Source organism: Oxyura jamaicensis, chromosome 2, assembly GCF_011077185.1.
Source record: "Oxyura jamaicensis isolate SHBP4307 breed ruddy duck chromosome 2, BPBGC_Ojam_1.0, whole genome shotgun sequence".
Lineage (NCBI taxonomy): Eukaryota > Metazoa > Chordata > Aves > Anseriformes > Anatidae > Oxyura > Oxyura jamaicensis.
In genome coordinates this window covers 44301065-44327939 of record NC_048894.1, presented here as the reverse complement: position 1 = coordinate 44327939, position 26875 = coordinate 44301065, and the positions used below count along the sequence as shown (strand labels likewise).

Sequence of the window (26875 nt, the reverse complement as noted above, 5' to 3'; positions counted from 1 at the left end):
AAAAATGCTGATTTTGTGAGAAGCTTTATGAGTATTGTAAAATATGTTAGCGAGCTGGAAAGAGCAGACAGAACTGAGGACTGGTGATGGTGCGCTTCCAAGCAGGAAAAGGAGAAAACCTACAGAGAAAGCCTTTTTTTTTGGTTAGTCAACAAGTTTTGTGGGTTAGTCAGCAACTGGAGAAGCGTTTCTCAAAGTTTTAGGGGGGACAGAAGCATGGCAGAAGGAAGCTGGATCATGCTTTTCCATTTTTGGTTCTTTGTACGCAGTGTAAGGTAGAATTCAAGATTCCCCTTATGAAGAATGCCTCATTTGCACCAATAAACAAATATCAAGCACCCTGCTTCTCTGTAAACTGGTTTCTTTTAAGGCTTTCTAGAGTAACATTCTGTAAATGCTAATTACTTTGGAAGGGGATAGTGTTTTCTTGCTGGTCCTTATCATTGCTGCGTGCACCTTGCCTTGTGGTTTGCACTAGTTGAAGCATAGGATGAAAGGTTTCCAAGCAAATCTCGGTGCTTTTTTGTGCTTACATGTTGCTGGGAGAAGGGATTTCCACTTGACGCAATTGATTTTCAATTGTCCTTTCTCCCCCCTGAAGCTAGGCAACTTCATATTGGTGTATTGCCACCGGCACAGCGTCTAGGCCAAGCGCCAAGGCAATGAACAGCCTGCTAATTAATTTTTCACATTTATCTCCAGACCCTCTCCCCAGAACAAATACTGTGAAAGCAGGAGGTGGCAGTTTCTATGCAGCCCTCAGGAAATTTTATGGAAAAGTGTTTTACTGCCAGTATTGTAATTCGACAGTGACGGTAGTAAGGTTTTCTGCTTGTGTAAAAGAACATGTATTGGTTTCGATATGGAAAAAATATATATATTATTGAAGGTAATCTGAATCTCATGTATCCATTTATCAAAAAAAAAGAAAACATGGTGCCCACAGCCACTGTTTTCCAGGGGGAAAATGCAGGCCTCGTTTCTAGGCAGGAGAAAAGGATTCATGTTGATAGCATCGGTACCGTGCAGGCCGTTTATGTTTCCAGTAAGACCACCGTTTTCGGTTATGAAGCAGATAATACCGTGAGCTTGTGGAGTCTGCGCATCTTGCACCCCTTCTCGTGTACGCGTGTGTATAAATAAATTAGAGATTATTTACATCAGTGTACAGAATTAATCTAAACTCAGTTACCCAAATCCATATACCTGCTCCTGGAGTTGGTCTGTTAGCACTTGTGTTTCATCTTCAAAGCACCATGCAGACATAAATTATTTACCAAGGCAACTTCCCACTCACCAAAAGGATTAAGAATAGCGAGCAGGATAAGGGATGGAGCCGAGAGAGGAGAGCTTTTTTCATAAAAACACAGCTAATCATGTCTCTCCCTCTCCAGCCATGAGTACTGCTGGTTTATGCCTTTATAAACTCCGTAGTCCAAGTGTAGGAGTAGTCTTTGCAACACGAAGCTTGTCAAAATGGCAATGTCCTCACTCAGAAGCAAATGATCCGCTCTTCATTTTCAAAAGCTTTGGCTTCTTCTTGGCTTATCAGGTTGCCATTCAAACTGTTGGAGAGGGAAAATAAAAGAAAGGGATGTGAAAGAGAGGCAGTGATGGTGCCCATCTTCTGTTTTTCCAAGGTTTTGGAGCAGAGATCAAAACTCAGCAGTGCTGTGCGAGCTGTGTGCTTCCCGAGGGTGCGCGCTTGGGAACAGCCTCAAAAAGGCAGGCTGCAGCACTGCTGCTCCCACTGCACACACAAGGAGCAAGGCCACTTCTTCAGAAGGAAAAACAGAGCACCCAAATTGTACTAAATTGATTGTTCCCGCATGCTGGATACCCATCTGCTTGCATTTCTGCATTGCTTCTGACGGCTGACAGAACTACGGGTTCGACTTCTGTGTGTTCATTTTGAGAAGTCTTGCCCATAAGCAGCAGGGGTAGAAGAACCCTGCGCTGCTCCGAGCTGAATGTCAGGTTGACAGGACTGCTACGAGAAGCAGCACAGAGCTGACAAAGGTTCTTAACATTCAGCGGGCTGTTTTGTGTCTTCCATGAAAACAAAAGAAGAAACCCCTTAAGTACTCAGACGTTATTAATCTGAAATGACTTAGGGCAAAATTTTCGAACCTGGCTACGCTGAATTTACGCCCCTGAAAATAAGCAGCCTGCCAAGTGCAGCTTTCAGAAATGATGAATACCATTAAGCCACCGAGATTTATGAAAATATTAGGGTTAACAAACACCTCTCAAAATGCAGGCAAGAATCAAAAGACAGACTTTGGTTTGAAAATTCAGAATGACTCAAGCGGGAATTGAGGCCTCCTTTGCAGACGACAGCTGACGCTGGCCTCTGAAAAAAAAGCATCTTTTCCACATCTCCAGGGAAGCCACTAGTCAGATAGTGAGTCATTGTCTTTCCAAGCAAGAATCCAGTGTCCTTCCACTAAAACAAATATGTATTTTTAAAAATAAATTTCAGGTTCAATAATATAGGAGCAGCAGTGCTAAAACCAGCACCACTCTATTGACTCCCGAGCTCCCTGAGGTGAGGGAAGGAATGTGGTATTTGGCTTTATGCCTTATAATGCACACGCGTGACTGGGTGATGCCTACCTGATCTAAAACAAGCAAATCTTACAAAAAAGTTAATCTCCTTGTAGCTTAGCACTTTTCAGGTGTCTGGAGCACTGCCTGAAGAAAAATCCTAGCGCAAATTGTATGAACCAAATTAGTAAGGCTAATTAAATGTAACCATCTCCTGCTTGCATCTCCTGCTTGTTGGGATTTAACTCCTGAGGAGCATGAGCACTTTAAGAAGTTTGAAAAAAAAAAATCATGAAAAGCAAACTTGTCTAGAAATTTAGACCCTGATTCTGCAAACACATGCACTCGGTGAGTCGGTGATACAGACAGATAGGAACTCACAAAACTTCTTGACATTCATAACACGCAGGGAAGTGTTTCAGTGACAGAGGCTTTTTACCTCTTTGAAACCTGCAGCTGGATCTACAGCCCCTGCCTCACATAAACTTGATTTTTTTTTTAAGGCTGGAAGTTAAGGCCAGATGTGTTTTTGAAGGGAAAGAAAGTTTACAAAGTGAGCCTTTGAGGGGAGGATCTTTACCAGACTTCTTTAATAGCCGTGTTCTCCTTGAGAGCTTCGCTGAGGTACTTCACCCCTTTGGCTGTAATTTGATTCTGGATAAGCCTAAAAAGAAAGCACTTCGTGTCAAACTCGCATCTCATCTATTTCACAGCACATGCACAACCTAAGCTCAGCTTGACATCACGGAGCAAAGCTGTCCGTTTTGCCACAGGAAGACTGTTGTGATTTCCATCCAGGAGGATGGTACCCAGCATTGGTCAAATGCCCCACAGATGCGCTTTCAGAACCAGAGACCGGCGTATCAATCGCTTCCTGTTAAGCCTGCATGTGGCTGCGTTCTGTGTAGACCAGCGAGATCTTAATGCATTGCATTTTGCTCTGGTATGAGCAGGTGAAGCCATCTTAGCAGATACAAAGTATGCTGAATCTTAAATTAAGGAAGAAAGTACAAAAGATCTTCGAGTAGCACAGATGAAGAAGCAGAAGATAATCCTTATGAGCTACTGTTGGTCACCACCCTAACTAAAAACGAACAAAGCCCCCTCACCTACACGAGCATAAAACTACTCACCACCCTGTCCTAATTCACTACTCACCTTTCAGTCTATCACGGTGTGCCCCATAGCTTACTACTTCGTGTGGCTACCTGAATTAATCCCCCAGACTCATGGGGCTGAAAATCAGAAGGAACTGATGATCTCTTAGGGATGGAGGGAAGGAAGGAAGCAGGGAGACGTTCCCGTTAAACGGCTTCCCACCCTTCGTAAATGAATCAAAGCGCAAAGGGATCCACTAGGTTCTTTCAGCTGCTGGAAAAACACCTAGTCCTGCCTCAAGCGCAACCATCTATATCGGTCACCACCTTTTGGAGGTATCCACTGATATAACCAATACGGTAGGATATAAATTAGCCTACAGGCAGAAACCCTTTGACAACACTGAGCCACTGTACTACAGTACTATGTCTGCTTTGGAAAGTTTCATCATGACTCAAACCAAACCGTCCAGTGAAGCGTATCTGCAGCTGTGCGCAATGAAATCCAGCCCTTCCCGCCCCCCCCCTTTTATTTTCAGGGTGATGGGCAGCAGGACTTCTACTGCTTTCACAACAGGCTGCAGGCACTCAGCCCCTCCGACAATCAGCACGCTTCCTGAGGGCATGAACTACGATTAATACAGGGAATGCTAAAGGGTGGTTAGCAAAGATTTTACATAAGCTGCAAAGGGACTCTGTTTATTACATTTTCTTGGCCACTTGGGATGAATAGATGGCTGTTTGTTTCACAGCCCACATCTGCCCAACCCCATTCACGGACAAATTCCAGTGAACCTCTGGATTAGGACAGCCAACGCTGTGTTTTCTTAGAAGTTTAACAAGTCTCTCTGCGATTGTTAGAAAACCATAACCTCCGCTTTCCTGGAGGTTTGTGTCTCATGGTTGAGTGTCGTGCCTCAGTGAAAGTGCATTCAAGAAAACATCAGGAAATGGGAGACCTAAGTGTCTGTCAGGTAGCTTCTTGGTGGAGGAGTAAGAGTTGAGCTTGCTACTTTGACAGTGCTGACAAATAGCAAGAATTATAATAATGTTATTTTGTTCTAGCTATCTGCTTGTAGATTTCTGAAACTTATGTTGGAGGCCAGTAATGTTCTGCTAAAGAGAAATGAAATCAGCTGGTAGTTCAAAAGTTACCAGGACACACAAATAGCTTCAACTTTTCCCTGTAGGAAAGTAGTTTCTAGATGCTAGACGCAGCTTTATTAACTTTCTATTAAAACTGTCTACAACCAGTCAGCTGCATCCAGAGCATGCACAGAAAGCTTACTGTGACCTACATAGACTTGGAAGGTGAAGCTTTAATGCAGTGACTGCCAACGAGCCTGTGCCTCTGTGGAATGTAACTCACCATAAGTGCACCAGTTTCTTGTTGACCTTCAGCATCTCTGCAAAACTCATTGCTGCCTCATCATCCAGCTCATTTTTTGTCAACCTAAGTGGGAGAGAAAAGGTTCACTTAAGATGTTATCATTGTTTTTCAACCCCCTGCTTTTCCAGCTCGTCTGCGACTGAGCTTTAGACAGCCAAAGGGGCGTGTGCTGTTCCTGCCCTGAGCAATCTCTGATGTCTGGACACACAGACATGCTAAAGAGAAGCCCTGGGGTAAAAGGGACAGGAATATCAGATCTTCACTTCTCGGAGCAATGATCTATCTAATGATATTTTCTCATGATGTTAAGCTGAATAAAATTACATGAGCTGTGGTGGAAGAAAGTGGAGAGGTAGAGACAGCACTGAGGAGGTGCAAAACCCGTGAGGATGAAGAAGTGAGAGAAGATGGGGAAAGAAAGGTGGAGAGAGTAGAAATAAGCACAGACCAGACCTGCGGGTAGCCACAAGGGAAACTGAGAAGCCCATACTCAATACTGGGCATGATAAAACCAGAGGCAGATGGATTAAACCACTGCTTTCAGGCAGCAGTATGCAGAGATGCTAATAGGAGACTTCTGCTCTCCTAAATCAAAACCCAACCAATCTTTCTAAAGTTAAATGGTGACATAAAGAACCCAGCATGCACTGTTTCAGTTTCCAGAGGAAGTTGGCTGGACAAGACTCTGTCAAAGGGTCTGAGAAGAGCACTGAGTAATGCAAGTGATCGTCAGGAGACTCAAACTTCCCCACAGGCCTCTGCACTCTCACTGGACATGGGCTTGAGGTCTGCAGCTGCAGAAGGTTCCTAAGTCACTGTGTGAAACGTACGGTCTGCTCCCGTCAACACAGGACTGCACCGAAGCTACGACTGGCTTCACCTGAACACATTAGATGCAGATAGTGGGGTACCCTAAACCACTACACCAAGACCTACGGGAATGTGAGGAGTCCACATCACACACTGAGCCTCCCACAGAAACACTGGAAGTGGAGCAATGCTCCTCGAAGCAGGAAAGCTGATCTGCTACTCACGTCCACGTTCTTCCAAAGGGTAGTGAGATACAGGGGACGGGAGAAGGGAGAGGAGGAGATTTCTCCGGAGAAGGAAGAGGAGAAGCAGAGCACACTATTGATTACCAGAATATTTTCACGGAGTTGTTGTGCTGCATGGCTTCAGCAATACTTTTGCCTCCCTCTGATGTGATGCCATTGAATGCGAGACTGTGAAGTAAACAGACACAAAGGCTTAAGAACCAGCCCGCGTTACTTGACCCTGCCACTGCCAAACACTAAGGAGTATTCTGGGTGGTCTCAGTGGTCCAGTTCAGTATTTGGCTGCTCTGAAGCTCGCGTGCTTTGCAAACCAGTAAGTCTTTGTCACTTTTACACGTGAGAACAGATCACAGGCTGCTGCCTGATCGCAGGTCTGTCATACAGGAACAAGGTTTGCTGCCGGTGACTGCAAACTCACTCTGGGGACCGAGAGCAGAGATGCAGCCCATGATTTTGAGAGCCGTGGCTTTTAGCAAGGAGTGAGTTGTGCTTAGCAGCACACAGGTTTGTACATGCATTTGTCATCCCAACCCCCTGTACAAACTGGGCACTTTTTCCTTTAAGTGGTGTGTGTTGACTCTTAAACACAATACCTTCTGTTGTGCAGGGAGAGATGAGCTTGTAAATGCATGCTTTCCATTACAAACCACAAACATTTCTTAGTCTGCCCTTCGTTCTTTGAATAGACGTTGGCAAAATCATCCGGTTAAACTCATGCTTCGGGCTTTGAGAGTTCAAAAAGCATTTCCATCCTCAGAAGCTAGGCCAGAGCTTGAAAATAGTGCAAGGCCTCGAAAAAAAAAAGGCAGAAAGGGCATGAAGTGGGGCAATGGCACAAATATGTGCTAGCATGAGCCCCTGCTAACTTCTGCTGAGACTGTATACTCTCAGTCCCTCATGACGGGGCCTAAAAATGGCAAATATGCAGAAGCAGGCTGATGGACCAGGACCTATCTTCTCTTAACCTTTGCATAAAGCTACCATAGTGAGCTGGTGCTAGCTGTGCATTCAAATCGTGAACCAAGATTAACGGGGGGCAGATAAGAAGTGAGCCCCAGTGCAAGTACACCGCAGAGCAGAAGATTCACCCTGCGCAGGTGCCAGCAAAACCTGGCTGTAGCTTGCAGTTACCCCTCCTTATTTTTGCAAGCACATTCATCAGCATATTTGTTCCCATCTGAGCATCCCAGGTGTAGCCCAGCTCTGATTCAGGTTCAAACTGTTTGCTTTCAAGTCTGATGCATCTGGATGGATTCTGCAATTAGGGGGAGATGGCTATTTCAGATAGCTTGTAAGTTTAAATATATCTAGGTCACTGCACCTGCTCAGCTTTTCATTTCTTAAGCCCAGCTATAAGCTGACAGAAAGGACAGGCCACCAGCTCTGAAATCCCTGGATCTGAAGTGGCAGCAATAAGCTCTCAAGAGGTCCCCAAACTCCCCGAGCGCTGTGTTTGTGAAGAAACCGGTGCCATGTGCCACCTTGTGGGGAAACCAAGAAGCCTCATCTGTTCCCTCACCAGAGAGGTCAGTGGAACTGGGAAACAAATAGAAGATCCCAGAGCTCCAGCTGTGTGGAGGGGCACAAGAACAGCAGCAGCAGCCACGATATGCACCTTGAAATCCCCAGCTGAGATCTGAAAGTCTGGCAGGGGAGGGGCTGTCTGTATGCTGCTGGCTTCTCCCCATGCCAAGCTGCCAACTTCACCCACACTAGGGCTTCCAGAAGGCTAGTTCGAGATTAATTACTGAACTCCAGTGACATCCACGTCTCATTGACTTTGTGGTGTTGCAGCTCCACTGGAATACAGGCTGCGCCTGAATTAAAAATGCCATAGTCCCTACCCAAACAGTCTAAGACTTACTTTGGTAAAAACTGCTGTACCTTCACCACAGCAACTGTTAACACCGAGCTCCCTTGGAGCCTGGTTCTGCAACAGCTTGTGCATCCTTCTGCTAGTTGCTAGTGCTCCCAGATCAAAATGGCACCCACTGACCGTGTGCCTTCACAAATGCCAGTAACTGTGGCATGAGGAGAGGAGGTGCAGAGAGAGGAAAGGATGCCAGCCCTGCAACGTTTTTAACTTGCTTTGTGGCTGCACAGGGCTTTTCGATTCAAACAAGCTGGCCTCTTGCTTGCACCCGGCGCCTGTTAGTTACAAAGTGAAGACCACGATACCAGATGGCTTCCCAAGCTAATGTGCGGTGGAAAGAGTCACTGCTTCGAAGCGCGGTGGGAAAGTCAGCGCTAGGTCGAGCTGCCAGGCTCGGCTGGTGTTTTACCTCACGTTCGTTAACGTGGGGTGGTTCCTCAGGGCCTCTGCGAACGCCTTTGCGCCTTCGTCTCCAACTTGATTACCCCACATCCTAGTGAAGACAGGAAACCAGCAGATATCAGGTGTGTTGCCCTGCTGCCCCTCAGCACTGCATTGTCGCTTTTTCTCTCCCTTTCCCTCCCCCCACCAACACTTCCCAGGCTTTGAGGCTTGCAAGAAACCTGGCACGAACCGTCCCCACCGAGCCAGGCATGTTCCACTCCCTGCACACCACGCCATCAGCCTCTCTGACTCACCAGTACCCTAAGGCCACAGCACAGAAGAAGCTCTAGGAGAAGCCTGCTGCAGTGCGAATGCTTTTGGGATCATCTTGCTGTGCTGGGCTCTGCAGCCCTGTACCCTTGGTGGGTTAAGGAGCCCTGCAGTCTGTACAGTGAGCTGCTGTGACAAATACACCAAGTCCTAAATCCTTTTGTTTCCCTGCTCGGCATTTGCTGTAGGTACCCCTGCTGCAGTTTTCCTTTACCTGCTGGGCACAGACTGGTTAGACAGCTCAAAGTACGGGCCGTGGGAAAGATTCCCTGCACGCACAGCTGCACGGTGACTCGTACCCAAAGGGATGACTTTATGAAGTGAACTGCTCGATAAGATCCCCCTTTCCTTCAGAACAGTATGGTAAAATGGTTACAGCTCCCTCAGTGTTACACCCAAGTGGTATCTCCTCTCCCATCAGCTGCCAAGAGAGGGATCAAAATCTCACGGGCACTGTATGACCCTGGGACTCTCCCACATACTTCTAAGGAATGGTATTTCTAATGGAAAAGCAACCCTTGATAGCACAAAGTGCTAAGAAAAGGTAATGTGGTAAAAGCTGCACAGATCTGATTGACATTGAGCAGCAATATCTGGTCAAATCCTTTCCACACAGACCAAGGGCTTTGACAGTCCACCATGTATTCTAAGGCTTGAAAGAGCCTCTGCCGAGTTACAATTTTTTTTACAGAGCTCATGTCTTGATGACTCAGAGCTACACTCAGCTTGATGGGTAATTAGTTGGCAGCTCTTAAAATCAATTGAGTTTTGTGGTATCTAAACACAGCCACTTCCAGTACGTTCCCTAGAATTTCCTTCTCCTTCAGACCCAATGCAGTTTGTCGTATCAATGCTGAATACACCTGCTTAAACGTGGCTATCCAAGCTACCATAAATCCTTGTGGAGTGACTATTTCCTCCAAAGGAGAAAACACATATTTCATTTAAATGACAGCAAGCACAAAGGCGCAGCAGACCCATCTGCATGACAACAGCAGTGTGCTTGCTGTTAACTGTGCTTGTGAAATGTAGTAGAACAACAAAAATAAAGGCCAAAAGCTGATTGTTCAAACCTGATTTTCGTATTTGTTACTGTGGTATTCATGATGGCCAAACGGAAGTTTTAATTCCATGTATGTGAGTATCAGATTCTAAGAAAAACATTTTCCTGCAGAGTGAAAAGAGAAACTGGGATTTGCCAGAGGGAAAAAAATCAACTCCTCAAGTCTAGCATCTCTCCTAAGACAGAGGACAGGGATCAAAGCTTTAGAGTACATTGAGATCTCTCTCCAGTAACAGGAGGCTCTCAAGTCCAGGACAGAAGGATGATGAGGAGTTCCTTTTTATTCTCACAGCTCACAAATTTATCAGGACTTGACACAGAATGTTTGACAATCTTAACCTTGACACTCAATAACTAGGTACATCGCCAATAGTCAGAAAACCATGTATTTTTTGAAATTATTAATTATTTCTACAACACCTATAATGCTGTAAAGGAATTAGCTATCATTACGTTCTGTCTTCTTCTTAGTTTGTCTCTCCCTTAAGGTTTGAACAGAACAGGAAGAAAATCATTGTGTGAACTGGAGAACAATAAAGCGGCCCCTGTTTGCCCTGAGTAGAAAATGTGTCTGTGGTTTGGTCCGCAGCTGGAGGGGGAGAGGAAATGGGAGAAGGAGGGAAGGTAAGAATGAAAGAATAAATCCAAAGGGATTTACAAATGTCTTGCCAAGCCCAAGCCCTGAGCATTCCTCCTAAGCACCGAACTTACCCAATTTCAAACATTGTCTTGCTCTTCTGGATGGCCTGGGCGAGGCACTTCCCTCCTTCACTAGTTATTTTGTTTGCTCCTATTCTGCACAAAACACACGAATTGATGAGGTACATCGCTTACAACAGTACAGCTATTAGAACACCAGCTCACAAAGCAATACAAGCATTTAAGGCTAATTACCTCTGGAGGCTAGTTACAGTTATCAAAGATTAACCTGGAGTAAAAAATACTGCAGGCATTTGACCTTCGATTAAATGAAGACATATTTTGTGTGTTGGCCCTGCTCGTAAGATGTATTACTGGGTAGAGTCTTGATTTTGGTGCTCCGTGTGTCAGAAATGAGGCTTAGGAACTGATCCCCAAGAAAAGGCTCCCTGCCTGGTTTTTAATCCAACTCATAATATCAGTTGTTGCTGCAGAGTACATGAACTACGTGCAGCATGATGCCAGAGGGAGCAGAGCATTTCTTGGTAGCGTAGCTCGAGAGGAGACTGCAGCAGATAAGCACAGACAAATAGTTTCAAGTCTTTCTGTTCCGAGCACAGGCTACAGGTGGTGGCACAGGCCAGTCCAGCACCGGTCAGTGGCTGGTGCTATTGGAACACCTTTCCTTTTCTTGGCCTGTCTGGGAGTATCACATGGCCGCAGTTCAAGAAAGAGGCAGGTCTTGATTGCATGTACATTACTGTAAAGAGCAAACCAATCCCCCAAACCCCTCAAGCCACTGAATTTACATAAATTAAAACTGATTTGTTTGACTGACTTCAGGCACACGAATATGCATTCTATCCCAAAACAATCTCTGGGCTTACGAGGTAGCCTGACAGAAACTGTCTTCCCATAGGCTTTTTTGGTGGAAGTTAGAAGATTAAATAAACAAATCCCTCTGTTAAAGCAGTGAAAGAACTGGAGAGCTCTTGGGCTTTAGATTCTGCAAATATTTCAAGTGGGAAGTATGTGGCTTGTGTGGGGTTTCACAGCACGCTAGTGGCAGAACAATGCCTGGAACCCAATAATCCCTGGCTGTGGGTTGCTACCTTCATACCAGCAGCTGGCATTGCTGTAGGTACCTCTATTTTCTGCTGTGCTCATAATTAAACCATTGGTTAATGATTTACCATTATGTCAGAGCAGTGTTGTGCATGGCCAGACAGTTATGTGGAGAAGTTCCAGGAATTAAAGGAAACAACTTACCAAGTGAATTTGGGTAATTCCAGTGTTGAGGTATGACACTAGCACAGCGTGACCCCAGTGGCCCATAAAAGGCTGGGTATAAAGAAGCCTGGTGCTAAATGCAAGTGAATTCACCTATTGCAAGGGCCAGCAAGGTTTGTGCACCACTTAAGCCTCACTCTTTTCAGATTGGATTTAAGTTAAGAATAGGTCTTGTGCTCTCCCCCTTTGCCTACTACTATATTCCACTGATAGTGCAATGCAATCTTTAGTAAAGATTGTGGATTCAGGAGTTTCACCTGCTGCCATTCACTGCTAGACTACTGTAAAGAAATACATAAATGCAACCAAAGTTCTGTTTTACTTGAAACAGGTTTTTTTGGTCTTTTTTTTTTTCACTCTACCTCCCTTTTCAAGTTGCTTACCTTAATTATGATACTGTACAAGTATAAAGGAAAAAAAAAAAGCCCAACTTACTTAACATATTCAAGGCTTGAGCATTCTTCAATGAGTTTCGCAACATATTTGGCTCCAACATCAGTGATTTGATTGTTGTATAAACTTAAAGAAAAATCACATTGGCAAAAATAGGTTATTCCTGCTGTTACTTTAATATTTACAACCTAGATGGTTTATAAAGCACACAGAACATCCATCTTTTTTGTACGGCTCTGTACACATGCACAATTGCTTGTATTTCTATTTTGATATGCAGTTAATATTGTGAAGGGCTAGATATAAAATACAAGACACCGGGCTGTAAATCATGGGAAAATATTTATATATATTTTTTAATGCATGGTCTCCTCAAGCAGACAAATCTTCCCTCTATTCTTGTGTCAGTACTGAAATAACACCACCTAAGTCTGAAGAAAAAGAAAACACCTGAAGAATGCGTTTTCATTTTTTAAAATGTCATAAAATCCCCTTGCAAATATTAGTGAAGATCAGATACCCGAGCAGATGTACTTACAGTAAGGCACTGGAACAAGGAGGTAATTCTTGGTATTCACGCTCACTTCTCAAAAAATCATTTTTATTTAGCCTCTTAACCAAGAGTGGGAAGCCAGAGCTAACATGCCTACCAGCTTTAACTTGATTAAGAATTAAAGTTTTTTAAAAAACGCTACTTATTACGTTAAAAAACATGGCTACGCAAGAAGGGAGCCACAAACATGGCATCTGAAACATCATGTTTCTTGTCCTCATAGTTGAAATAAATCAGAGACAGCACAAGTCTCTAGCAAAGCCATATGTATGTACATATATACACACATATATATACACACATAGCTAGCAGAAGCCTTTATGTATAAAGCGGTCCGCACTGAGTTACAGAAGAGCTTGGTGTCAGCAGGAGGCAATCCTGTGAGGCAGTGCCATCAGAGAGGAAGCTGCGGTCCTTTTCCTGGTGAGCTGTTACAGGGTAGCAGCTGAACCATGCCTGACACAAAATGCTGCCTGCTCGTGTTCAGTAAATGAGGAGGTGTCGTTGGTTCCCACCCCACCTATGCTGTGTCAGCGCTGTCAGCACTGCAGTTTTATTTTCTAGTATCAGTACCAAGTGCTTCGCTCCCAGTTGGTACGTACCCCAAGAAAGTCACAATTTTGTACTTGGAGAGTTCTTCATATAATATCCTTACTCCATGATCTGTGATTTGATTTACGCTGAGCCTGGGATGAGAGGAAAGAAAAGAGAGTTTGAATCAATAGAGATTACATGTGTTCATCCCCCATGAGTTAAGGAGTGACTGGAGGTCTGTGCAGTTCCCTCTGACATTTCAATAGGTTCTTATACCACGTATTAAAAGCAGTTAAGGGAAATGTGAACTCAGTTTTATATGGTTCACTTCAAAAACAAAAGAAAACAAAAAGCCCCCAAACACCAAGGCGATGTTCTGGAAGCTGTCCATAGGCCTGAAAACCATAAAATGCAGTAAGTCAGAAACCAGGGACAAACACCTCATCTTCTTCCTGCACTTAGTGATTGCAGAAATTCCACTTGGCGCTAGCAAAAACAAGCTTTCCAGACCACTCTTGCAACCCTCTCTCTGGGTACCTAGTTAAAGCCAGACGTCTTGAAAGGCACAACACTTTCAGGCTCCACTGAATAAAGGTTGTGAAAAGCTCTGGCCAGGAAATGGAACAGCAGTCCCAAAGGTATGCTAGATGTTTCCAATTTATTGTCCCAATTACACACAAAACAAATCAATGTCAGTCACTCACAGAATGAAAATACTTTTTTAAACTCCTGACACTTTTTCACTGTGACTAAATAGGCAGATTCCTGTGAAACATTCCAATTCTGATGAATCACATTTTCTAAGGAGAACTGTCCCAGTGAAAACATTTTGACCAGCTTTAGTACACAAACTCTGAAGATGAACAACCATTGCTGAGAGCTCCTATCACCAGCAGCCTCCTGGGCTCTTGCTGGTTGGTAACACTTTGAAACACACTCGCACAAAGGAGAAATCGGGATGGCATTTCCCCACGTCAGAGCAGACTGATTCTTTGAAAGGGATCCTTAAGCTCTTGGAAACCTTTCATTTCTAACGACCAAGTTCTGTAGGACAGGAAAAGTCCTAACATCAGAAAAGCCAAAAAGACAACAAGGTGGGTGCCTAATGGTCTGGTGTGGTGCTGCAGACAGCGTTAAGCTCCCCCTGTGCAGGGCACAATTGTGTGATAGGACAAAGAACAAAAGACTGTCCTTTTCTTCGTTGCTTTGTTTTGCAGACTTATGCTTTTTCCCCCCAAGTTTCCCTATTGCTTTCTTTTGGGAGGTCAGATGATTTGCAACCAACCGGAGACACCGAGCATCACTTGCTTTGATCTAGTTCTAGAAAATGTACAGAGGAAAAAAAAAAGGCAGAGCAAAGCCAATCAAGAGTAATAAATCCACTCATTAAAAAAAAATAAAAATCTCATGAGGCTGAAGGAGCTTTAAAAAATAAATACTTGAAGTTCCTGTTCTTCTGCACCTGAATATTTGGACAAATAAGGCATGGCGACATTACACAACCTCAGCAGGTGGAACAATGTGGCCTGTGATGTTAGAGGTGGAATTAGTTTGCCCCGATCACACCAGCTCATGTCCTCCCTCCACACCACCTCAGGGAAATACCACAACTAACACTTCAGCTACCCCCTTTCATAAAGTACTACGTCAGCTTTCATTCTGTGAAAGGCAGATATCTTGGCAGGATGTAAAAGCACGACATTCACAGCATTTGATCATGGGTTACTGTGAATGGCAGATTCTCTCTCACCCTGTATGTCCAAGGGCAGAGATGAGCTCAGGCAATCTTCAGATAAAGGAGGAAGAATTTCTCTTTCCTTTCTTCTCCCTTAAGCACTTTCTCCTATAAAAGTCCTCTTCTGAGAAAAAAAAGTTTGTGATAGAGCTAACTAAATCTACAGGCTTAAATAGTCCTGGCTTCTAAGGACTTCTTACCACCTTTTTCTGTTTGAGTTTCCAAATTCACTTGCCCCTGCCCCTGTGACTGACTGAACAAATATTGAATAAGTCTTGAAAGTGGCAGAGCTGGGGGGTAGTCAAACCTCTAATCCAAATCATGCTGCGTGGGGCTATCTCCAGGGTTTGATTTCTGCTTTCAAGGCAACTGCACTTTAATTTCCAGCAGCAGTGAGAATTCTCCTGTTTCTCCACTTTCAAGATCACCTCCTCCAGCCCCACTGTTAGTGGAAGGGACCAAGGCTAAGCAGGAACCAGCTTGTACAAACTCCTACCTGATCACGGCAAGCTTGCTGAAACATGGCAGCAGCTGTTTTATTCCATAGTCATTGATGTTGTTGTTGTCCAAATCCAGAGCCAGGCGCTTTTGGAAGTGGTGCACGACGAAGGAAATGGCACTGCAGTCAGCGGAGTAGGCATTGCAGTATGTCAGCTTGATGTAATTGGCGTGCATGCGTTTGGCAGCCAGCTTCCCCACTTTCTCGCTTTGAGTCTCATAAAGGCACCTCAGCATCCAAACAAAGTTTGGCTGGACCTGGATCTGATTGTAGTTTAGGAGCCTGGACCGAGTGAGGCCCTTCAGGTGGGATTTCATGCTCTCCCCAAGGTATGTGATGAGGGTCTTTCTCTTCCTCTTAATGACTGCAGGCAAAACTAAATGCCTGAAGAGCTTCTGCTTGGATCTGGAAAGCAGGCCACAAAGAAAAAGGTTGGTAAAATGGAAGTGTTCGTTGTTTCGGAAAGGATCCTCCCCTGCCAGGTGTTTCTTCAACCAAGGAATATGAAGACAAGTAGGCTGGGCAGTCTCAATGGAAGAGCATTCATTGAAAAACTGAAGTAACTCCTTGGTGCCCACTCTCTCTTCAATAACCAGGAACAAAGCTGTGAAAAAAGACTGAAGGGTTAAGTGCAAGAACTCGTAAGTGGACTGACTGTCAATGCCAGTATAACCTTTAACTGTCCTGAGAAAACCCAATTGCAAATCTTCTTCAGAGATGTTTGCTGCCGTGACCTCCTCCTGCTCAAAGATAAAGAAGGAGTTCCCCATCCCTCTGTATGCGATTTTACCCAAGGCTAGCAGAGTTTCCTTTCTTGCTTTGAACATCTCTGCTTGACTCCTGGTGTTGTTCTTCAGCAAACTTGTTTTCAGGGACCGGTTCAGGTGGACTTCAATCATTAGCAGAAACACATCTGTCAATGTAACAGAACAGTCGGGAAGTTCGTGGCTGTCATACATGGAATGGAAGTGTTCATAGCATTTAAAGATAATCCAACAAAATAAAGGCACTGAGCACAAACTGCAGAGATTGGGGTTAGCTTCCAGCTGGTTCAATACCAGTGTTCGTTGCCCCTCATCTTTGAAAAACATGGCAGTGTATTCCTTCAGGTTACTGCTGGAGAACCCACGGAGCAACACTTTCTTTCTAATGATGTTTCTTTGGATCTCAGTTCCCGTCCGTGCCGTAAGAATTTTCTTGGATCCCTTAAGAAGCTTTCCTCTGAGTAGGCTTACCAGCAGCACCAGGGGGTGGATGGGTTCATCGGGTGAACACATCTCAGGAACACTACTGAGATCAAAGTTGGAATAGATCTCATCAAAGCCATCAAACGTGAAAAGAACCGTCTGAGGGAACTGCAAGATGTGATGGAACACCTCCGCGGGGTCCTGGTCTGGGTAGCAATTATATTTGAAGAGCAAATCTTTCAAACATACGGCTTCATCTTCCTTAAAGCAACTAAACATTCTACATCGGAAACGGAAGAAAAATTTGGCCCCTATATCCAACTGTTTCCTGGCCCACAGGCTTTGTATCTTCTGCAGCAAGATAGATTTTCCAATTCCTGCATCACCGAAGACATAAATAGTCTCTCCATCTTCATTAATTAGCCCAACTGCATCATCAAAAAGGGCTTCTAATTGACACACTTCCCCTAGGCTCTCATTGGTGAAATTGACCAGCTCCATAATACTGTTAGAGTAAGTTTCTTCAAGCAGCATCTCTTCTCTCTGAGCATAAGACATAACAAACTTGGAGTCTCGTCCCAGCTCATATCTGAGTTTCTGGCAATACCTGCTAACTAAAAAGACAGGGAAGTGTTATTAAAAAGCCTGTTGTATAGGATGGCCCACCTCTGTGGGAACTGTGAGGGGTAATAAGTTAAAATAATTCTTCTGTAAAATCAGTTCTTTGGCAGATTACTTCTACGGATTTAGGGCTGCCATCATTAGTCTCTTGGAAAAATCAGATTTGCTAATGAAATTGCAAATGAAAGAGGTAAGGTGTAAGTCACCATCACAGACTCCAGGACACTGCACTGCATTAAGAGGCTTCCATCTTTCAGCTGAGACTCCAAGTCAAGCCCTTGAACCTTTGTTAAAGATCTGTCTCTGCAGAGGCAGGGGGTTTTGGTCACAGATTAGTTTTGGCATCTGCCTTTTCACTCTATTTATATTCTACCTGTTACTTCTATCAGGTAGGTGGTCATTCTTCCCTAACTTGTTTGGGAATTTTTGTTATTGCAAATAGAAAGCATGTCCTTTAGAAAGCAGGCATCTGAAAAGATCTTTTTTAGGCTGACACAGAAACTGAAAGTCCTAGTTATTGTGCAATGCTGCACTGGGTTTTTGTTTCAACAGAAGCTTTACTGCTGATGGAGGCAAAGTAATTCTTATATTACGAAAAAACCTCTCAAGAGCAAAATGTATTTCTGCTATACTTTAAGTCATCATTTAGGATCACAGAATAATTCAGGTTGGAAGGGACTCTGGAATGTCTCAAGTCCAAACTCCTGCTCAAAACAGGACCATCTATGAGATCAGATAAGCTTATTCAGGGCTTTATCTAATTGGGTCTTCAAAACTCCGATGACAGACACTTCACAGCCTCTCTGGGCAGCCTGTCTCATTGCTTGACTGCCCTCACCATGGAATACTGGTTATTCCATTGCCAAAACATGACAGTGGTGCTAATAAACCGTAGGTGGCACAAGGTGGATATGCCATTATGCTAAATATCCACAAACAAATACAGAAAGAGCTTGACTTTAGCAAAACATGGCATTAAATCAACATGACTGTTGCATTATACGGTGTGCCTTTTAATTGTTTGGCTACCACTAGCAGCGAACACAGCATGTTCACAGATATTTTCTCTGGCTATGCCTGCCTAGACTCTCTTAATCTCACGTCACCTGGTTAGAGCTTCCTACACAGCGGGGCAAATCTAATGAAAGGGATATAGATGCACGGCCTTACCTGGATCTGTATTTACCACTGGTCTGCTACAAATATTCTCTGAAGGCTCGTAACCTATTTCATCCAGCCAAGGCTGAAGTTCATAGTAAGCATCAGTGACTTTCTGTAGGACACGGATGAAATATTCTGAAACTTCTTCTCCCTTGCTTTGAACCAAGTCTAGGATTTTGCGAACCTGAAGAAACAACACGTGAAATATCATTGACGCACAGCTGCATAGTATAGTGACAAATGTTATACTGCTGGACTGTTTTAGGATCCCTTTTGGACTGGGACAAGATACCAAAATCAAAACTGCTGCTTAAAAAAACTTGAGTTCAAAAGTTAGCTCTGAATTTCAATCATCAAAACCCTCGCTTTCTGTTTGCAATTTGATGTTGCAAGAAAGTCAGCTCTGCAGATTGAAGACCCAACTTGCAGCTAAATCATACTCTAAAAAAAACCAACATGGATGAATACTTCTCCTCAATAGGGAATCCAAAGGATTAGCTCAGACTGGCTGAGTATATTTTAAATCTTAGGCTGGTTAAAACAAAGAAGATAGAGAGGTTTTCTCAGTGCCCTAAATCAATTCCTCTGATTTGTAGAAATTCCAGTCACGTTTAGATTTACCTCTGGATCCTGCTAGACCCAGAGTGGGGCAGGCAGAATCTCTCTCTGGATCTTAATGCAGAACCAAAAAAAAACACAATTCTTTTAAAGCAGCAGTTCATACAGCAAGCTATCTCTGTACAATGTACTTGTTGCCTGCAGCTATTAAAACGAATGGCTACCAAACAGTGTCTGGAGCAGCTCAAGGCAAATCCTTCCAAAGACAAACCAGAGCCTGATCTATGTGCAACCAGTACAAGGCCCATTTTGAATGTCTGGATCCTCTTCTTGCTGAGAATTAATAAAAATTCAGTTCTAAAGCAAAGGGTTTTTGAAGATTATGGCCTCTTGTGTGCATAAAGCAGGGTGAGTTACATGGAACACAGCAAAAGCATGGTATTTTTTTGACAATTGGCATGCTCTAAAAAACAACTTTAACCCTTCCCAACAGGCTCCCACTGAGTCCAGTTCACTTACTATTGTGGCCTGCTCCCTGCCTCTGCTTAGAGTCCTGATGCACGGCCTCCCCCTCAGCTTTGTTACAACAATCATGTATATTATGCCGAACAAAAAGAAATGGAGATGATGGTACAGTGTGCATTTATTCAGCTTTGACCTTACACACAGTGAGCACTGTGTTAGCGTTTCATCTCGCCAGCAAGAATGCTTATTTTATGAAAATCTGCACTGTTAGTGAAGCCCAATGCCTCTGAATTCTTTACGGTTTGCCTGCCCCTAATTGTGATACTATTCTGAAGCTGCATGACTGGTCAGGGAATGAGGATCTTGTTTTGGGTCACAATGCAAAGAGCAACTGTGCACATCTGATCATTTTCTCCTATCAAAAGAACAGGAAATAATTTTTGCAACTGATGCCCACAGATGAATTCCAAACCCCAGCATGCCAGGATATATCACTTTTACAGACAGGCATTTACAATGTCCCTAAGTCTTTAAAGAGAAGGGAGGGTGTGCACATGGACAACATGCAATGATGAGCTTCTAAAATAGTATTTCATTTCCATCTCCTCCTGTAGAGCAGGCTGATCTGTCCCATAGCATCCTGAAGGAGATTTTCCTTACAATACTCCACATTGTAATGAAGGCTTGTGTGCATCAAGATACACTGACAGCCAGGGTGGCCACCTCCTTATCCGAGGACAAAGCTGCAGCTGGGGACACAGAGCAGCCATTATCAACCTGCTCATTTTTGCAGCTGCCAGCAGGCTTACAAGCAGTGCGGGAAAGAGCAGTGGTGGAGATGCTTGTCCAGAAGGAATGGGGTGGGGAGTCTCCAAAATAACAAAGACTGGCAAAGACATCAAGCCCATAAAACCTAAAAGTAAAGTAGAAAGTAACAGAAAGTTCAAGTTGGCTAGTGAAATAAAAATAATACCTTATCTGCTTGAGTTGGAAATTGAACAACAATCTCAGCGTCCTCGGTGGAGAAGTACTCATTGTTAATCAAGTTGTCAATCAAACACTGCGTGTTTCGGATTTTACTGACCAGCAGCTCTCGGTATATCTTCAGCAAAGCAATGAAGGACGGAGGGCTTGTTCCTGGAGGTTTTTCCAGAGAAATCTCCACGTTAGCACAAAGCTGGCCTTCCATAGTTGAGATAGCAAAAAGCTGCTCCGTCTAGCCTCATCTTTGACAAACTGGCCGTCCGTAGTGAGGAGTCAGCTTGGGGTTAGCCTCAAGGGAACAGGCGATCTGTCCTTCACATTACGGAGCCTGTAAAAGTAATTGCATAGAGCCTCAATTTGAACATTGTCCTGTGCAGATACATCCCTCAAGTTGCCATCAACGAATAACTCCAGCCTCTGCAAAACACCATTGACAACTTTATCCAAAAACTAAACAAAACAAAACAAAAAACCTACGGCAGGCAATCTCCCCTGTAATATAAATACTACAGTGCAGCTTGCCTCAACCAACAACATTTGCATCTGCTTTGCTAACTGCCTGTTCTTCGTGCATAATTGCATATTTTTATTAGCTTTGCGTGTTTCAATAGGCAAAGCAGGGCATCTGTCCAAACACAGCTCGACAAGGAAATAAAGGGAATAAAATTCTATTTCATAGCAATTAATTCTGTAGGAGGAATTAATTTATAGTAGCAATTCCCTTTGTTTTCGGTTGCAACAAAAGTCTCTGTGTAAAATTTTGCCAGCAGGGGAACTGTCCTCCTAAGTGAGGCCTTGTGAACTCTGAGCCAGTCCTGGCTAAACTAAGGAAAAGTGTTCAGCTTCAGGACAGGTTTGAGAGGCAGTTCGTTCAGATACTGTTTAGCCACGAACCTTGTACATACAATTTCCCATGCAAAGAGGAGACATTTTGCAAGATCACGACTAAATCATCTCCACACAGGCAATCCGCATCTCCGCACACATCCGCATCTCCACACGCATCCTCGGATTTCAAGAGGCTGTAACTCGTGCTTGCTGACCTGCACAGATGAGCCCCCCAGAGGCTGAGAGCAGGCAAATCCCCGGCACAGCCGTTTGGGATTGCAGCCAACTCCAAAACTGCGGAATTCTTTCAACCAAACGCGATGTGACCAAGTGAGCTGGCTTTCTTACCACGAGTGAGTGACTGCATCTATTCAGACAAATCAACCTTTCATTGCACCATGCACATGACCCACCAGATCGAGTGGCTGACTCCTGAGTCACTCAGCTTCCTAGAAGCCATGCTGGCACATCCTTTTGTTTAAGAAAACTCATTTCAGAAATGAACTCCATCATGAAGACCAAACAATGTTGAAAACATCATTTCCTCCAGAGCTTCTGCAAGCTTTCAGTTAAAGAGACAGAATCACCTTTAAAACACAGGCAATACAGACACTAACACTTTTCTTTCAAGACATTGCACCTACCCAACATTTCCTGCTTGCTTTGGTTGCTCTAGGACCACATTATCCTAATGCACATTTTCTTCCTAGTTTGTGAGGACTGAGGCAAACATCCAGGAACCTGTAACACTGAACCAAGTGCTGCCATGGGTACAAAATAAATAGAAATATTTTCTTTACTCTTTCAGATCCATCTACAAAGACGGTAAGGAAAACAAAACAAAAACAAAACAAAACAAAAAAAACAGCAAACAGATAGGACCGTGGAAAACATGGAAAGCTCAGATGGTCTCAAACATGTGTGCCCCCAATTTGACTGAGCCTATGCCAGTAGAGAACACGTTTGCTATTGGAAGGGGTTGGCATATGTATGCTGCAAGACAGAGCACAAGACAGTGGAGAAACGAGGGGATTCAGAAAGGCATTTAAAGTGAAGGCAAGCATCAGGGGAGAAAGGGAGAAAAAGCACAAAGGCAGAACGGGGAAGCTAGAGCTGGCAATATTAAATCCGCGCATGATGATGTACTCAGTGATATTTTCTGTAGTAATATTAACTTCAAGATTTTTTTTTTTTTAAAAAAAAGATATTCAGTATTGGAGAAAAGAGTAATTTTCACCAGTATCTTTTAATAAGAAAAACAGAAAATTTCCACCATCCCCAGACAAAGAAAATGTCATGTCAGATGAAGAGCTGAGCGCCTGAAGTGGTGTTGAACAGACCTATCTCCTGGCACACGCAGTTAATAGCAAGGCAGGTACCTGCATGTCTGAAACAAAATGGATCGGCTACATGAGGAAACTTTGGGTCCTACCCAGACTAAAGCAAACACAAAAATGTTTTACAGTAGCTGTTTTGGGTGCAGCAGCACCTACAAGTCCTCCTCAGTGTGGGAATGTGCTTATATTCTTTCAGAAAAACTGTCCATAGGATTCGGACATACACAATTCTGCTTTGCTAGCTTCAGGTTTTTTGAAGCAGGAGACCAACGTGTTGACATCGTGAGGTATCAGACTCATCTGCAAGTCTATCATCTCTTTCTGGAAAGAGGCCCAGCTTCCACGGTGCTTTACAATGGCCTCTTTGAGTGACGGATCCCAGGGTTACAACATACTGAGTCTCCTGTTACAAGGTTCTGTTAGCTTTATAATGCTAGCTTACACAGCTAGCATGTTTAAAGGTAAACGCTGATGTGGCTTAGAAATGTACGTTGAAAGCAATCACTTGCTAGACCACGGAGCGTGTATAGTGTTTTCTTTCTTATCTCAAGCACTCCATTTGCTGGATCCAATTCCCGTGCATCAGTCATGGGGATGCTGGAAGAAAAGGCTGAGGCATACATCAATGTGGGGACACCTCCATGCACTGACCAACGTCTAAAAACATCCTCTGTTGAGAACCACTGCCTCATTTACCAGCCATTCAATTTCTGAAAGGCCTAATGAATAAAATCATTTCTAAAAGCCACCCTGAGCTTCTTAAAATCCTTTTTAAGGTATGACTAAGTTACAATAAAGAGAGATCTAACAGAGATTCTAATAGCAACAGTTGAACACGAGCACTGAGGTTTGTACAAGGGGCGTATACATGGGAAGGAATGGAAAGATTTGCCAGCTATATCAAGCACCTGAATCAGCAGACCACCGAAGGAGGAAGGGAGAGGAAAGAACAGTGATACCTCGGCCAAGCAGGAGCCTGGTATGAGGAGACAATGAGAGACACATATGGGGCAAAGCTTCGTATCTGGGAACAGAATGGACTTCTTGTTCCTGAAGGGAAAAAGAAAAAAACAAAGGTTTACTCAAGAGGCTGCCAATGATACTGTAGAGGAAATTCAGTTAGTCTCTTTGAGGAGAACAGCTTCAACCAAGCGAAGAGGACAGAAAACAGACTGTCAGGAATTAAAAGGAGCCAGAGAGCAGAGTGCTCACCCATCAACTGCAAAAGCAAATGAGACAGAAGACAGTCCTGGCCAAATGAAGCATCAGTGGGGACTGAAGTGATGTGAGAAGCAATAGCAGCACTAGCAAGGGATCCTTATCACAAGCCTGCAAAACTGAGAATAACAAAGAGGAAGCAAGATGGGGATCAGGCCAGGAATAAAGAGGGAAATGAAAAAGGGAAATGAAATTCGTCACAGAAAGAGGTACAGCAAAAGTACCAGTGCTCACAGCAAAATTTTATGTAATCTGTGTCAATAACCTGCAGCAGTGCTGATAGCTTCCGAGAGAAGGTATTGGCACTCCTATTTAGTGGCTCTTCTGACTTCCCTTTATTTAAACTCTCAGCATTGCACAAACATATATAGTTATATTTCCTGGCCCTGCCCTTCTCATATCCTCTTTTCACTAAGATTGCCTGCTTTCCTTCTAACAAAACTGCTGTGCCTGTTCAACTTCCAGTGCTACAAGTCCTCTGGCAGTGAAGAATACTGTTTTACTGGTAGCACGAACATTTTTTATCACAAAAAGGTCGCACTCAATGTAAATGCTGCGTATAGTGGGGCTGAAGGTTCTTAAAGAATAGCTAAAAAGAATTCCACATTTGGGTAAACTAAAGAATTAACTCCTTATTGAGCTTGTTGCTCCCAAGGAGACTGTGTAAGAAGAAGCAGCAAAGCCAATACAAGGAACAAATTAATTAAGAGCTGTCCTTCGAGGGCACTAATTTAAGACCAGACAAGTATATTTCTAAAGAGCTGAAAACTCTGTCAATAGAAAGTTTCTTCTGTAGTTATCAAAACAACTATTTTGTAGTATTCAAAGTGCAATTACTCTTAGGAGGTGGCTCTATGAAAATAGTGCCCCCTTTCACAAGAAAATCAGAAAATCTGAGCCCTTGGTGTCTTCAAGCCAGATTTGTCTCCTGAGAAAAGATGTTTTACAGCGCTCGCCATCCCACTGCAGGGTCATTACAGCAAAAGGAGAACTGGAGATCCTGACATGCTTTTTCGTTAATAACAGTAATCTTGGCTCAGTCAGGCCAGTCCAAACTCAAGTATTTGCTACCACTGGGAGAAACAGAAAGCAGACTGCTTACCCACATCTTATTTCATGTGTGCCACAATGTTTTCAAACATAGCAAATAAACGAGAACTTATTTCCACACAGCATTAATTTCAGAGTTGTTTCTGACTGAAACCTCACCTTTAAAAGAAGCTTAACTATTTTACGTAGTACAAGAACAGTAAAACGTGCAGATGTTAGAAGCAAATGGGCACGTATACTACATGAAAAGTCTGCTTGTTTTGATGAGAAGTGATGCAATTTATTTATTTCCCAGAGGTAAGAAAAAATACCCTTTATTTTTACAGCACGAATGGTGCATTTCTAGAGGTTGCAGAGTCCCTGTAGTGATCTTAAATGATATTCTTTATGATTTAAAACACATTCATTATACTCCCATTCATAATTTCTGTGTAACTAGCATAATCAATGCTACAGAATATCAATATATGTCCTGGGAGCCATATATCATCATCACACTAGTGTAAATCCATTATAATTCTTGTGGTTTTGGGGTCACTGAGATCAGCACCTTTCAGTGACTTCCCGCCCCCCTTTATGCTTTGGCTGTTACTGTAAGCTTTTGTTGCCATCTCTAGCTGTTTGAAGAGCAACAGATAATAAACACCTAAGAAATTGTTTCTGCCTCCATCTGGTAACCTGACAAGCTTTTGCTTAAAAGGCAGAGGCTTTAAAATAAATATACATATCCTTCACAAGTTTTGCTGCTGCATTTCCCAACAGCACACTTTGAAACAAAGGGAGCTTTACCTACCAGGCTTGGAGACCCTGTTACCAAGTCCTTGTCAAAAAGATTTTATGGGGCTCCCTGATAACTCCTTTACGGTATGCTTCAGGAAAACATTTAATAAATAAGAAGGAGCCACGATTAAAAAGCAAAGGAATAGCCTTCAGTCAGAGAAAACTTGGAGATATATATTATCAGTGGAGGAGAAGGGGAACAATTTACTAGTACATTTAAGAACTTGAACTGCTCTTCTACTATTATTTGCTGTTTTCGCGTTCAACTTGCAGTGAGGTCTGTAACAGAAGCTGTAACTGGCCGAACCTCACAACTCCCCTACTTCTCCTCCCCGAGACTTGGTGCAGCTGCCAGCAGCAAGCCGGGCTGGTTACGGGCACCGCAACCCGCCGAAGACATCGGCTCCGTCATGCCGGTACGTCCATCGCTCCGGCAGGGTGGGATCCTGCGTGGGGGCTGCTCGGAGATCGTGGCCAGCCACTGTTCGGTGCTCCGACAGCGAGGTGCGGGCGTGGAAGACCACCACCACCCTCCCGCCATGCCCTCGCCACAGCCAGGCAGCGCCAGCCCCACGTGCTGTGGTGAGCTGCTCCCACCCCTCCCGCTCGTTTTGGGCTTATTTTTGCGTCAATCGGGCAAAGCACCGAGGCCTCAATGACTCTTGTGTGAGTCGGCGCATACAAACTGCTCTTCAGGCAGCTTTGCGACAAGTAAACCGCTTTCTACTGATTTCCCCCCTTCGCTCAAGGACCAGGCGAGGCGGGGCCGTGCCCTACCGAGGCGAGCGACGCCGCGAAGGCATCCTCCCGCCGCGCTGCCCTCAGGACGAGGGCTCGCCGCCCGTTCCCCCCAGGAAAGCCACAACACGGCCCTGTGACACCTCACAGTCTTGCAGCAGTAACTCCGATTTCTGCCCTTAAACCCCCTCCCGGCTGCGACCCGTGCCCCGCCGCCACCCCATCACCCGCCGCGACATGGCGGCCGTCCCCACAGGGGGCGCGGGGCGGGAGCGATGCCGCCAGCGGCGCGGCGCCCCCTTCCCGATCCGTCCCGGCCGCCCGGTCCCCTGCACTCACCGCGGCGAGACGGGACGGAGGGCAGGCAGGGAGGAGCGGCGCTTCCCCCGCCCCCGGCCCGCCAGAGGCAGCTCCCGCCCCGCACACGGTGCCCCCTCCCCGGGCAGAAGCGGCTCCTCCCCGCACAGCCACGGCCGAAGGCTGCTTCTCCCTCAAGCCACCGCCGTGCCTCCCGCCGGCACCTCAGAGAGGGAGGAGGCCTTCACCGTCCCTCCTGAGCTCCCCCT

The 26875-nt window shown here is 44.5% G+C and overlaps 1 protein-coding gene and 3 long non-coding RNA genes across 11 annotated transcripts; 2 read left to right on the top strand and 2 right to left on the bottom strand.

Moving 5' to 3' along the window:
- NOD1 (nucleotide binding oligomerization domain containing 1) lies at nucleotides 1-26754 on the bottom strand. Of its 8 annotated transcripts, XM_035319430.1 has the most exons (13): nucleotides 26649-26694; nucleotides 23483-23573; nucleotides 20348-20686; nucleotides 18361-18535; nucleotides 15380-17183; nucleotides 13217-13300; nucleotides 12104-12187; nucleotides 10451-10534; nucleotides 8372-8455; nucleotides 6174-6257; nucleotides 5014-5097; nucleotides 3128-3211; nucleotides 1-1565 (listed from the first exon to the last, which is right to left on the bottom strand). In XM_035319430.1, the coding sequence occupies exons 3-13, from the start codon at nucleotides 20561-20563 to the stop codon at nucleotides 1493-1495; spliced, it is 2856 nt and encodes a 951-aa protein (XP_035175321.1). In that variant the 5' UTR covers nucleotides 20564-20686; nucleotides 23483-23573; nucleotides 26649-26694; the 3' UTR covers nucleotides 1-1492. The 8 variants fall into 8 exon arrangements, 5 of the variants coding, with proteins under 5 accessions (XP_035175321.1, XP_035175322.1, XP_035175323.1 ...); XM_035319431.1 differs by lacking the exon at nucleotides 23483-23573 and having other exon boundaries at nucleotides 26649-26754; XM_035319432.1 differs by lacking the exons at nucleotides 23483-23573; nucleotides 26649-26694 and adding an exon at nucleotides 25581-25692.
- On the top strand, nucleotides 6202-6890 carry LOC118162986. The gene is made up of 2 exons (XR_004748762.1): nucleotides 6202-6350; nucleotides 6654-6890. It is a non-coding gene; the product is annotated as an uncharacterized LOC118162986 (long non-coding RNA).
- LOC118162985 lies at nucleotides 8879-9497 on the top strand. Its single transcript, XR_004748761.1, has 2 exons — nucleotides 8879-8922; nucleotides 9221-9497. It is a non-coding gene; the product is annotated as an uncharacterized LOC118162985 (long non-coding RNA).
- Nucleotides 9364-10260, bottom strand: LOC118162984. Its single transcript, XR_004748759.1, has 2 exons — nucleotides 9718-10260; nucleotides 9364-9497 (listed from the first exon to the last, which is right to left on the bottom strand). It is a non-coding gene; the product is annotated as an uncharacterized LOC118162984 (long non-coding RNA).
- Nucleotides 26755-26875: the final 121 nt, after the last annotated feature.